This window comes from Phyllobates terribilis, unplaced genomic scaffold, assembly GCF_046119375.1.
Source record: "Phyllobates terribilis strain yellow unplaced genomic scaffold, ASM4611937v1 Scaffold_1__5_contigs__length_1240528914, whole genome shotgun sequence".
Classification (NCBI taxonomy): domain Eukaryota; kingdom Metazoa; phylum Chordata; class Amphibia; order Anura; family Dendrobatidae; genus Phyllobates; species Phyllobates terribilis.
The window spans coordinates 811,717,479-811,732,117 of NW_027362761.1; the positions used below are offsets into that span (position 1 = coordinate 811,717,479).

The 14,639-nt window shown below is 47.0% G+C and overlaps 1 protein-coding gene across 1 annotated transcript in view; it reads right to left on the minus strand.

Annotated features, from left to right (window-relative positions):
• Positions 1–405: 405 nt before the first annotated feature.
• The window catches only part of SLC10A6 (solute carrier family 10 member 6), a 32,351-nt gene continuing 18,117 nt past the window's right edge, over positions 406–14,639 (minus strand). Inside the window, exons 5-6 of the mRNA XM_073644966.1 lie at positions 5,978–6,135; positions 406–638 (exon numbers count right to left, since the gene is read on the minus strand). Coding sequence (XP_073501067.1) covers positions 406–638; positions 5,978–6,135 — 391 coding nt within the window. The remainder of the gene's footprint in view (positions 639–5,977; positions 6,136–14,639) is intronic.

Sequence of the window (14,639 nt, forward strand, 5' to 3'; positions counted from 1 at the left end):
CTATTCGATGGGGCGTTAGTGTCCCCAGACCAGTCGGCCCACTTCTAATGTTATCACACTACATACATGACTTACAAGAGCCGGTGTCATCTCCAGCTCTGTACAAACCTCGCGCATGCGCACAGCTTCTTTCCCTCACTGCATTGATCCTCTGAACCCAGGTGTATGAGTCCCGACCTCTCTGAAGCCGGGACTTGTACAAAAATATAGTGAACTTTACAACAAATCATTTTAAGCTATCTAATGGCCATAGATACAAATTGTAATAAAGCCTACTACACAGAATGAAACCGTAATAATCCATAAATACATTATCATGGTGACATAGCTTAATAAAATGCTATGATACAGAACACATCACTAAATGCAAGTCTCTCCTAAAATAAACAATCTTCTTCTATCCTATCAACCTGCGTAATGAGTCATAGAAAGGTGTCCTTGGAGATTGTAGATATTACAGAAAGTTGTCCCAGTCGCAGAAATGGTGTCACTGGTGTTCATATCTGGTTCTGTGGCACAATCAGAGTTGAAATTGCAGTTCCCATTGATTATATCATTCATTATAATGTGACCTTCTAAATGGTTGTCAAAGGTTTCTTTACTTCTCGAACTGAATTTTCTCTTATATAACTGGTAAGCTGAAATGAAAGCAATCATAGCTTTACTGCACAGAAAGGTTCTGGACATCTACCACACCTATAGGAAATGTTATCATTTGAGCTTGTACCAACAAAAATGAATAATTGCAGATAGCCTGTGTCCTAGATTCACATAAGTTGTCATCTCGGATATATTCAAAATCCATCTATATCTGGTTCGGGAGTCCAAATATATTATTATCTATACTTCTCAAACATACAAACCCATATTTCTATATACCAACCCCTGATCCAGTGATTGTTTACAGGCTGTAGCAGTGATGTTACAACTGCAGCGCATATGACTGTTGCAGCCAATCACTGGACTCCGTGGCTTATGCTTTCTACATCGGCAGAGCTGCTGAGCCCAGTGATTGACTGTAGCGGTCATGTACAATGTAGTCGTGACATTACTGTTGCATCCTGTAAACAAAGGATGAGGAACCTTTTTTTTGAAAAGGGCCATTTGGATCTTTACACCGGGGCTGGGGCATACACATGACTGGAGACACGGAGGCTGGAACATAGATATGCCAGGAGACGCTGGGGCATAGACATGACCGGAGACACCAGGGCTGGGGCATACACATGACTGGAGACACTGGGGCTGTGGCATACACATGGCTGGGGACCCCAGGGCTGGAACATAGTCATGACAGGAGACGCTGGGGCATAGACATGACTAGAGACACCGAGGCTGGGGCATACACATGGCTAGAGACACCGGGGCTGGGGTATACACACGGCTGGAGACACCAGGGCTGGGGCATACACATGGCTGGAGACACCGGGGCTGGGGCATACACATGGCTGGTGACACCGGGGCTGGGGTATACACACGGCTGGAGACACCGGGGCTGGGGCATACACACGGCTGGGGACACCGGGGCTGGGGCATACACATGGCTGGTGATACCGGGGCTGGGGCATAGACATGGCTGGAGATACCGGGGCTGGGACATAGACATGGCTGAAGACGTCGGGGCTGGGGCATACACATCGCTGCAGACACTGCTGCTGTCTTCTGCGGGACAGGAGCGTATTGCGCGCTAACTACGTCCACAGAGTGTGTCCTGACCAACGTAATCTTCCATCGCACGCAACGCAGCGTTCTGTAGTGCAGGGTTCCCCAACTCTAGTCTTCAAGGCCCACCAACAGGCCATGTTTTCAGGATTTCCTTAGTATTTCTCAGGTGATAATTCCATCACTTTCACAGGCAATAATTCCATCACCTGTGTAATACTAAGGAAATCCTGAAAACATGATCTGTGGGTGGGCCTTGAGGACTGGAGTTGGGGAACCCTGCTGTAGTGCACGCTGTGTGCGTGTGCTCGCAGAGTAATAAATTAAAGCACCTGCAACTGTCAAAATACAGCTGCCAGCCCGAGCACTTCGGTCACTGTGAATCTGCCCTGGGGCCAGAGAGAAGGTCATCACGGGCCTGAAATAGCCTGTTGGCCGGAGATTCCCCACCCCTGCTGTAAACAGTCACCGAGAGCAGCAGCAGAGAGCTTGTGGTGGAGCAGGGGTTGGTAAGTAAAGCTCTGTTTTTTAAACAAGAGCAAGAGGTTTTTAAAAAAAATATGAAAATGGAAACTCCCTTTAAGGGGCTCATGCAGATGAGTGTATAAATCGGACAAGGTGCTATCAGATTTTTGATTGGACAGCACGCAGACAGCACACTGACCCATGTTATTCAATAGAGCTGTTCAGATGATCGATTTATTTCTCGTTCCGACAGAAAATATTGCAGCTTACAGTACTTTCCTTCAAGTCTCGAATGAGATTCACCCATTCAAGTGAACACCACATGGAACATCCGAGTGGCATCTTATTTTTACGGATACATTTCTATTATAAATCTAGGAAACTATTTGATCAAGTACATTTTTAGTGTAGATGAGTGAAAATGGATTGCATATGGACATCACACGGACGTAAAAACCAGATTCATGGATGAAAATTGGATGTAAATTAGAAAAATATTGTCTGAGTTTTCTGGATGAAACTTGGACGATTTTTCATATGCCAGCCTAAAGCTGATCAGTAAAGCATTAGTAACAGTGACCATGCCACACATCACCTATACAATTCAGAACTTTAGATAAAATAAGCGAGCAGGGAGCCATGCAAAAAGAAGAAATAGGTAGTGGGAGAAGAAAACTAAAAAGTCAGGCACCATGAAGGTATGTTCACTTGGCATTTGGAGCAGATGTAGTAGGTGTAATAATAATAATATTAGCAAATACCTCCAATTAGAAATGTTGTATAGTTATTCTGATTCACTATGTCTCTTTCTTCATGTGCAGGCATTGAAGGACCTTAGGTATCCATAGTTACGACCACTGATATAGTGACAGCTAGTTGCTAGCGGTCGTAAGCATGGATACCCAAGGTCCTTCAATGCCTGCACATGAGGAAAGAGACATAGTGAATCAGAATAACTATACTAAATTTCTAATTGATGTATTTGCTAATATTATTATTATTACACTTACTACATATTGGGATAGGTGTTATGATCTGCAACAAGTACTAAGGAAAGATAGGGGAAAGCTGTCCCTACAGTAAGATTAAGCTGAATTCCTACGACATAGCGGGCTGCCTGTTACTAGTGAACAGACCCGCCTTAGTCCTCGGCTAGTCTGAACGAAGACCTATAGAATTAAGGGAGGGGTCCCTAAAAGAACTAAGGACTGGGACAAAAAATGGGACACCTCCTAAACATAGAAGTTATTGCAGAACACAAAAAGACAAACTGACAAAATGTACTAGAGGTCCCAGAGGACCAAGCGAACTTGACAGAGAAAGGCACCGAAGCACCAGGCTAGAGAAACAGTCAAACACTGAAGTCCAGCACAGCCAGAAGGGCGGAGCTGGAATATAAAGGCAGATGGTCACGTGACCGCAAAACACAAGATAGAAAAAACAAACAGGAGGGTTCTAACAATAGGATCTTGGAGATGGGAATACTTCTTTAACAAAACATTTGAAAGAATGAATATATGCATTTCTATGTAAAAACAACTAGCTGTTCATAAGTTCAGGCTTTTGAGCGTCTTTTAACCACTTCAAGGTTTAGAAGATACCAAGCTATTAAGAGAAAGGAGCAGACCATTCTTCAAGCTGTTTACTCTCTGAAGACTCCCTATACTTAGCAATATAAGTCAATGCCGGTCATTTTTTTCAGCATTTTGTTAGCGTTTCTTGATTCAAAAACTGGCAGCAGTCAAAAACATTGAAAAGTTCTTGGGAGATGAGCAAAAAAAAAGGACGCTTCAGGTTTACAAAACGCCAGAGAAAAGGAGAATTTCATGAAGTGTCTAGCACATTAAAAACGGATGTTTTTGGCTTACCTGAAAAAGCTGTTGTGTGCAAATACCCTAATAATGAGAGCTAAACGCTGGCTTTTGGAAAGGAATAATGTGTTATGTAGCAGGGCTAGTGCATTAGCTGTTTGTCTCTGAGACTTGGTTAGTACTGTATTAGGGGTCGCTTGTCAATACTACTATATGGCCTTGGTCTGATTTGGAGTCCAGAAGAAGATCATACTTAGGGGGTTTTCACAAGTCCGTATATTTCCAGTACCGGAAGAAACGGTACCAGAGATATCCGTGTGTCCGTATGTGTCACACATGTGTCATCCGTGTGCCGCATCAGGATCACACGTACTGGCACTTGGGAATCAGTGTACAGTTAAGGCTATTCCCAAGCGCCGGGTGCTGAACATTGCCCTCATCATGGTTCCCTGCCGGCGCTGCGATCAGCAACAGCAAGGACAATGATGAGGGTAGTAGTGTCTGCTCCCGCAGTGTCCACCTGTAAAAATAAGAATAAAATAAAAAATCCTTATACTCACCTGTCCTAAGTGTCCCCCGCTGTAATCCATGTGACTGATCGGCAGAGGAGACGGGGAGAATAAGCTGTTGCAGCAAGCGAGCCCCGGAGCTCTACTGAGCTCAGGAGCGGTGTCCTGTCACTCACTGAGCGCAGTTCCGGAGCCGCTCGCTGCAGGAGTCATTCTCCCCGGCTCCACTGCTGAGCAGTCGCATGGATTACAGCGGGGGATACATAGGAGAGGTGAGTATATGGATTTTTTATTTTATTCTTATTTTTACAGGTGGACACAGCGGGAGCAGACACTACTAACCTCATCATTGTCCCTGCTGGTGCTGATCACAGCGTCGGCAGGGAACCATGACGAGGGTAGCATTCAGCACCTGGCGCTTGGGAACAGTGCTAACTGTACACTTTATTCCCAAGTGCTGCTACGTGTCACACGGATGTCATCTGTGTGCAGTACGTGTCTACATTGACCCATTGACTGGAATGGGTCCTTGTGAAAACGGACATGTCAGTCTGTGGAGGACACGGACACGCTGACATGTGCGCAGACCCATAGATTCTAATGGGACTGCATGTGTCAATGTCTCCGGTACGTGTTGAAACTGTCACCACACGTACCAGACACAAGGACGTGTAAAAGATCCCTTAGTCATTATAATGGAATGTAGACAATGTGAGAGACTATATACTGTGTACTGAGCTGTGGAATATGTTGCTGGTAAAATAATATAAGAAAAATAAACTTGATCTAATAAAAATAAAAGGCAGTAAAATCAGCCCCATGTAAACATTGTCAGGTCTGTATTAGTCTACAGGGTCATCATAGTAAGTCCCATTCTATTGTACATGGTATGGAATCAATATCTGTCTGTGTTTGCTTGAAAAAAGAAGGAATGGACTTTGTATTTATTTAGATGAAAATCTGACAATTTGGGAAACACTGTTTGAAACAAAAAAAGAAAAGAAAATTAAACAGAAAACCAATAAAATCTATGCCAACGTGATTCTTAGCAATAGACCTCAGCCAAACTCTTTTAATTAGGACTGTTTACTGGATATTTTAATTTGAACAAAGTATCTCATCCCAATGATGCTGCTCCACTGATTCTGAAACATTTTTTATTCTGTTCCCCTCCATTCCAAACTTATGCCCCCAGTTATAAAAATGCAAATTTTCCCTTCAACCCACTGGGTGTATACCACAGAACTTCTCTGAGGTTTTTCCTTTTTCTCCCCTGATGGTAGCTAATGAAAACATGGCTGCGTCAACAAAGTTCTCTGTTGTTTGAAGGAAAAATATGCATCTTTATTACCAGGGGCATAACTTTGGAATTGAGGATCATAGAGGAAAAAGAACAACTTTTCCAGAATCAATGGAGCAGCTTCAATTGGAGGAGGTATTCAGTTTAAATTAAAATAAAGGGGTATTCTGAGACAATATTAATGATGCTACTGTCCATTTTTAATGTGAGCCAACATAATGATCTCTTACCAGCTACAAGGAGCATTCCATTAAGAAACTGGAAAGATGCATATATCAATGGGAAGGTAAACATCTGAATAAGTTGCTGAGGTTTAAACGACAACTGAAGAACAGTAAAACACATCTGAGTATTCTGGGCTCCTGTCTCCAGTGCAATTGTCCTGCATCTGGAAATGGAAAGAGAGAATACTTGAAGTAATGGTTTACTTCATACATTTCCTGTGGTCCTTATCAGGGGCATACAAAGAAATCATGGAGCCCTTGCACTAAAATAAATAAATAAATAATTAATGGTGTCATGGCACAGACACAGAAGGTCTTACCTCACAACTTATGGATTGCGGCATTTACACATTACTTTTGCCCCTACTGAAGCCCCTTAATGTTCTCCCACACTACAATACTCCCATAGTGTCACGGGTGTGTCAGAAGTGACAGTCGCCCTGCAGTGGGTTGCAGGAGATCTCTACGTTTGGCATTGCAGAAACCTTCTTAGAGGCTATCTCTAGGACCAAGTGGCTACCTTCCTATGGCTAATTAACACCCTGGCCTGAGTGTATAAATACCTACTGTGTTCCAGAGGGAGGTGACGGCAATATTCATTACTCCTTGTGAAGGCTTGAGCAAAAGCAGTACTTCTTCCTCTCTGGTGTTGAGGACGTGCGCGCATTTGTGTGGAGTCGTGTAAAGCTAAGCAGTTCCCCTTTGTTTGTCTCCCCTTGTTATCTTTAGTGTCAGTGGGGATCGACTAGTGCTCATCTCCTCCTTTCCCTAGCCTTAGCCAAACGCTAGGGAAAGACAGGGCGAGGAACGCGTGCAGCAATTGGTGAAGAGCCAATACAGGGACGTTAGGGGAGACAGGATGACGCTAGATCAACCTAGGAGGTATACACTTTCCCCCTTTCCCTAAACTCTGGGCTCCCTTTCCCTCATCCCTTTGTGTTGCACTAAGTCTTTCCAACACCTTGCGTGACATTATCGCCAGCCGAGCACATTTTGAAAAGGAAAAAAAAAACAGACACTTTGTTTTTTTTTCTCTGTGTTTTTTTGGGCGTCAACCTTTTTTTTTTCCTTTCTCTTTGGTATGAGTTCAGTTGCAGAGCTCGCAGAGCAGTTCCGCTGTCTGTCTCTGGATCAGCGGCTACAGGTCGCCAATGTGGGGGTCTCTGCAGGTAGGCCTGTCCAGTCTGAACCCAAGGTTGCCCTCCTGGACAGGTTTTCAGGAGGTAAGGACAAGTTTTTTGTATTCAAGGAGGCCTGCAAACTGTATTTTAAACTTCGTCCTTACTACTCCTGTAATGAGGAGCAACGGGTTGGTAATGTGATCTCTCTACTCCAGGGAGATCCTCAGTCATGGGCGTTTTCTTTACCGCAGGACTCGGTTTGTCTCCAGTCTGTGGAGGGGTTTTCAGGGCTCTGGCCATCATCTATGATGACCCTGACAGAGTCGCCTTGGCTGAGTCTAGGCTACGTCGCCTTCAGCAGGGGAATCTGTCAGTGAAGATGTACAGTTCGGAATTCTGTAGATGGGCAATGGATTCCAAATGTAATGACTCAGCCATTAAAAGTCAATTTTGTGAGGGGCTTACTGAAAAGTTGAAAGATGCCTTGGCAGTATATGAAACCCCTCAGTCCTTGGAGGCTGCCATGTCATTTGCCATATGTCTTGATAGACGCCTTCGGGATAGATGGGTGAGACTACCTTTTGCGGGGCCTTCTTGTAGGGGTTGTGTATATCTGTCGGGGAAGCGGTCTGGGGGTGAACCAGTACTGGGGGTAGTGGAGGAACCCATGCAATCAGGGGGTGTGTCTGCATCATACACAGGGGTGGGTTAAGAGTAGCAAGGGCCCCGGGCAGTTTAGAAGACACGCCCCCCCCCCCCCACACACACACACACACACATCTGATGTATCACATGTCACATGATCCCCTGTGATAGATCATGTGATAGTTCACGTGAAATTAATTTGGCACAATATTAATTATAATATTTTTTTTTAGGCAGTGTGCCCACTATGCATTTTTTAAGCGTTTCCGCAGCGGCAATTCCGCTGCAGAAACACTTAAAAAACGCTTGGTAGAAGGTCTGCCATGTTCCCCAATGATAATCCGCATGTGCTGGGGAAATTTCCACTGCGGACTATCATTGCGGAAAAATCCGCAGCATTACCAATTATTTTGCGGAAGCGCGGCGTTTTCGCCGCTATTGACTTGCATTGGAACGCATGGAATCCGCATCACTGCATCTGTACAGGCGGATTCCATGCGTTTCAATGTGCGGATGGTACCCGGGTGTGGAGGACAGGAGACTCTCCTCTGGACCCGGGTACCATAGAACCTGTAAAAAAAGAATAAAATAAAAAATAAATATTATACTTACCTTCTGATGGCCCACGGTGTCTTTATCCGATGCGTCCTGGCTTGCCAGCAGCTCACGATGGTCTGAAAAGGACCTGCCGTGACATCATTTAGTCATGTGACGGGTCACGCGACAGCTGACGTCGGCAGGCCATCAGAAGGTAAGTATATATTTTTTATTTTTTACCATTCTTTTACGGTCACACTATATAAATCCATGCTAGTTGCATGGATTTATATAGTGTGACCAAGTTGTCAGGCACTTTCCAAGTGATGCTAAAATCGTTTGGAAAGCGCTTGTCAACCCGCATGCAGAAATGCATGTGAGGATCGCTTCACATCCGCATGTCCCTGGCAGGAAAAACGCATGTGCAATCCGCATGTACAATCCGCATGCATTTTTTCTGCCAGGGAGATGCAGAAACGCTCAAAACAAATCCAGAGCATTTCTGTATCGTGGGCACATAGCCTTACATTAATTGTATGACTCAATATGGAGCACACGTAGCCATCTATACACAGCAGGAGGCCGCACGTAGCCATCTATACACAGCGGGAGGCCGCACATAGCCATCTATACACAGCGGGAGGCCGCACATAGCCATCTATACACAGCGGGAGGCCGCACATAGCCATGTATACACAGCGGGAGGCTGCATGGTGCCATCTATACACAGCAGAAGGCCGCACGTAGACATCTATACACAGCAGGGGGCCACACGTAGCCATCCATACACAGCAGGGGGCCGCACGTAGCCATCTATACACAGCAGGAGGCCGCACGTAGCCATCTATACACAGCAGGGGGCTGCACGTAGCCAGCTATACACAGCAGGAGGCCACACGATGCCATCTATACACAGCGGGAGGCCGCACGGTGCCATCTATACACAGCGGGAGGCCGCACGTAGCATCTATACACAGCGGGAGGCCGCACGTAGCCATCTATACACAGCGGGAGGCCGCACGATGCCATCTATACACAGCAGGAGGCCGCACATAGCCAGCTATACACAGCAGGAGGCCGCACGGTGCCATCTATACACAGCAGGAGGCCACACGTAGCCATCTATACACAGCAGGAGGTCGCACGTAGCCATCTATACATAGCGGAAGGCCGCACGTAGCCATCTATATACAGCGGGAGGCTGCACGTAGCCATCTATACACAGAAGGAGGCCGCACGTAGCCATCTATACACAGCGGAAGGCCGCACGGCGCCATCTATACACAGCGGGAGGCCACACGGCACGATCTATACACAGCGGGAGGCCGCACGTAGCATCTATACACAGCGGGAGGCCGCACGTAGCCATCTATACACAGCGGGAGGCCGCACGATGCCATCTATACACAGCAGGAGGCCGCACATAGCCAGCTATACACAGCAGGAGGCCGCACGGTGCCATCTATACACAGCAGGAGGCCACACGTAGCCATCTATACACAGCAGGAGGTCGCACGGTGCCATCTATACACAGCGGGAGGCCGCACATAGCCATCTATACACAGCGGAAGGCCGCACGTAGCCATCTACATACAGCGGGAGGCCGCACGTAGCCATCTATACACAGCGGGAGGCCACATGTAGCCATCTATATACAGAAGGAGGCCGCACGTAGCCATGCCATCTATACACAGCGGAAGGCCGCATGGCGCCATCTATACACAGCGGAAGGCCACACGGCACGATCTATACACAGCGGGAGGCCGCACGGCGCCATCTATACACAGCGGGAGGCCGCACGCAGTCACGCACACACAAACATATACAGACATATACATACACACATAAACACATTTGAAACACATCAGAAGGTAAGTATATATATATATTTTTTTTTACCATTCTTTTACGGTCACATTATATAAATCCATGCTAGTTGCATGGATTTATATAGTGTGACCAAGTTGTCAAGCACTTTCCAAGTGATGCTAAAATCGTAGCCATCTATACACAGCGGGAGACCGCACGGCGCCATCTATACACAGCGGGAGGCCGCACGTAGCCATCTATACACAGCGGGAGGCCGCACGTAGCCATCTATACACAGCGGGAGACCGCACGGCGCCATCTATACACAGCGGGAGGCCGCACGTAGCCATCTATACACAGCGGGAGGCCGCACGTAGCCATCTATACACAGCGAGAGGCCGCACATAGCCATCTATACACAGCGGGAGGCTGCATGGTGCCATCTATACACAGCAGAAGGCCGCAGGTAGCCATCTATACACAGCAGGAGGCCGCACATAGCCATCTATACACAGCAGGGGGCCGCACGTAGCCATCTATACACAGCAGGAGGCCGCACGATGCCATCTATACACAGCGGGAGGCCGCACGGTGCCATTTATACACAGCGGGAGGCCGCACGTAGCCATCTATACACAGCGGGAGGCCGCATGTAGCCATCTATACACAGCGGGAGGCCACACGGCACGATCTATACACAGCGGGAGGCCGCACGGCGCCATCTATACACAGCGGGAGGCCGCACGCAGTCACGCACACACAAACATATGCAGACATATACATACACACATAAACACATTTGAAACACAAAAATACATATAAACAGACATCACACAATGATATCTGCCTGCACACACACACACACTCAATCACACATACACACACTCACTCTCACACATACACACTCTCTCACATGCACACTCTCTCACACACACTCTCTCACACAGACACAGACACACACAGACTCACCATCCCCCGGCTCGGCTCCAGTCCTCCTGCTCCTTTCCAGTGCAGCACTGCAGGCCGGGCGTGCACTGCGTGACGTCACAGTTAGGAGACACGGCCACGCACAGGGCCGTGTCTCCTAGCAGTGACGCAGCCGGAGAAGAAGCAGCGTCCGTGCGCCGCTGCTGGGGGAGCGGTCCGGGGGCCCCCCCGCCACTGTCTGCCAATATGTGCCGCGCACATATAATGAGAGCAATCTGGCCATAGACACCCCGGAGCCCCGGGTCCCCTGGAGGCCCGAGGCCCCGGGCGGTAGCCCAGATTGCCCTCATTATAATCCGCCTATGATCATACAAGAAAAGAAAAAAGATGTATGTTTTTTTGTGTGAAGAAAGGGGTGCATTTGTTGCCAACCTGCAGTTCCCGCTTTGTCATGGTCTTGCTTGCTGTACTTTAGATAAACCTATTTCCATCTTCGCTATCGACTCGGTGCCACTTGCACAGAAAGCATTTACTCAGATTGTACATAATGTAAAACTGAGGGTGGGGTAAGTTCATTGTGAAATAATCCATTGCTATGTCCTGGACAATCTTCCCAGACCCATTGTTTTGGGTATTCCTTGGCTTGTTAAACATAATCCGTTGGTGGATTGGCAAGCCGGGGAGATTATTGAATGGGGAGATTACTGCCATGAGAACTGTTTAGATATTTCCCTTGCTACTGTCTCTACAGAATTATTACCCGCTTTTCTGTCTCGTTTTGAGGAAGTTTTTTCTGAGAGGGGCTGTCAGGATTTGCCTCCTCATCATGATTATGACTGTCCTATTAACCTGACCCCCGAAGCTAAAGTACCGAAGTCCAGACTGTATAATTTTTCTTGTCCTGAGATACAAGCCATCAAGGATTTCATTGTGGAAAGTCTGGAGAAGGAACATATCAGACCCTCATCTTCGCCCGTGGCGGCAGGGTTCTTCTTTGTGAAGAAAAAGGATGGTGGTCTACGTCACTGTTTAGATTTCAGGGAATTAAATCAAATTACCATCCGTGATCCATACCCTTTTCCTCTGATTCCTGATATGTTCAGCCAGGTTGTAGGAGCCAAGGTATTCTCCAAGTTGGATTTAAAGGGAGCTTACAATCTTGTTGGAATCAGAGAAGGGGATGAATGGAAAACAGCGTTCAATACCCCGGAAGGACATTTCGAGAGTCTGGTTATGCCTTTTGGTTTGACCAATGCACCTGCGGTATTCCAGCATTTCATAAATGATATTTTCCATCATTTGGTGGGGAGGTTTGTGGTGGTTTATCTGGACGATAGTTTGGTTTACTCACCTGATTTTGAGACACATCGGGGGCATGTTAAGCAGGTGCTCCAGATATTAAGGGATAACAAACTTTATGCCAAACTGGAAAAATGTGTTTTTGCTGTTCAGGAGGTGCAGTTTTTAGGGTACTTGTTGACATCTTCGGATTTTCAGACGGACCCGGAGAAGATCCGTGCAGTCCTTGATTGGGAACGTCCCGAGAACCTGAAGGTTCTATAACGCTTTCTAGGCTTTTCTAGTTCTTACCGGAAATTCATCCAAAATTACTGTAATTGTGAGACCCCTTACTGACATGACTAAGAAGGGGTCTGATTTTTCCAAATGGTCAGATGCCTACCTCCAGGCTTTTTCTTCCTGAAAAAATCATTTTGCCACTGCACCTATACTCAGTCAACCCGATGTTTCCCAACCCTTTATTGTGGACGTTGATGCGTCGTATGTCGGGGTTGGAGTTGTGTTGTCTCAGGGTCCGTCCCCTGGTAAATGGCGTTCATGCGCCTTCTTTTCTAAAAAAATTGTCTTCGGCGGAGAGAAATTATGACATGGGTAATAGGGAACTTTTGGCGATCAAATTGGCGTTCGAAGAATGGCGACATTGGTTGGAGGGGGCTGTCCATCCCATTACTGTTATTACTGTCCATAAGAACCTGACATATCTCCAGTCAGCTAAACGTCTCAACCCTAGGCAAGCCAGATGGTCCCTGTTTTTTACTAGGTTCAATTTTGTTGTCACTTTTCGTCCAGGGGTCAAAAATGTCAAGGCTGATTCTTTGTCCTGGAGCTTCCCTGGTGGTGGTAACCATGAGAACCCTGCCCCGATATTACAGAAAGGGATAGTCATTTCGGCACTGTATCTTGAACTGGAGGGTGAGGTGCTGGAGGCTCCGGGGGATGCCCCTGCCTCCTGCCCTTCAGGAAGGTTATTTGTACCATCTGATCTGCGCCGCAAAGTAATTAAGGAACATCATAACTCTGTGCTTGCTGGGCATCCAGGTGGTAATGCAACCGCGGGTCTCCTCTCTCGTCGTTTTTGGCGGCCGGGGTTGCATCAGGATGTGGTTGAACATGTAGCTGCTTGTAGTATTTGCGCGCGTTCTAAGGGTTTGTATACCCGTCCGTCTGGTACTCATCTTCCGCTACCTATCCCTAGTAGATTGAAAGTTCCTTCTTGGAAGCTGGGACCTAGGTTTATTGGTCCCTATTAAATAACCGCCATCATTAACCCATCAACGTTTTGTCTTGAACTTCCTCAGGCCCTTATGGTCCGCAACATGTTCCATAGGTCCTTACTCAAGAAGCAAGTGGAACTTTTTGAGCCCTCAACTCTACCACCGCCACCAGTAATGGTTGATGGTAATCTGGAGTTCCAGATTTTGAGGATTGCAGATTCTCATCTCCAATGTCGTTCTCTACAATATTTGGTACACTGGAAAGGCAATGGTCCAGAGAAGAGGATGTGGGTTTCAGCATCAGAGGTGAATGTTTCCAGGTTGGTTCGTTCATTCCACACCTCTTATCCTGAGAAACCCGGTCCTTAGTGTCCGGAGGCCACTCGTAGAGGTAGGGGGTATTGTCATGGGTGTGGCAGAAGTGACAGACAGTTGCCCTGCAGTGGGTTGCAGGAGATCTCTACGTTTGGCATTGCAGACACCTTCTTAAAGGCTGTCTCTAGGACCCAGCGGCTACCTTCCTCTGACTAATTAATACCCTGGCCTGCGTGTATAAATACCTGCTGTGTTCCAGAGGGAGGTGCCAGCAATATTCATTACTCCTTGTGAAGGCTTGAGCAAAAGCAGTACTTCTTCCTCTCTGGTGTTGAGAACGTGTGCGCAGTTGTCTGGAGTCGTCTAAAACTAAGCAATTACCCTTTGTTTGTCCCCCCTTGTTGTCTTTAGTGTCAGTGGGGATTGACTAGTGCTCATCTCCTCCCTTCCCTAGCCTTAGCCAAATGCCAGGGAAAGACAGGGAAAGAAACGAGTGCGGCGATTAGTGAAGAGCCAATATAGGGACGTTAGGGGAGACAGGGTGATATTCTATCAGCCAGGAGGTCTCCACTCCCCCCTTTCCCTAGAGACTGGGCTTCCTTTCCTTCTTTCCTTTGTGCTGCACTAAGTTTTTCCCACACCTTGCGTGACACAGAGTATGATTTTCCCAAACCCCCCCCCCACACACAATTTGTCCCCACAGTACCCCCCATATGCACAGTATGGTGCCCAACACAGTATAATGCCACTACAGTCTCCCAACACAGTATGATGCACCCACTGTGCCCCTACACAGTATGA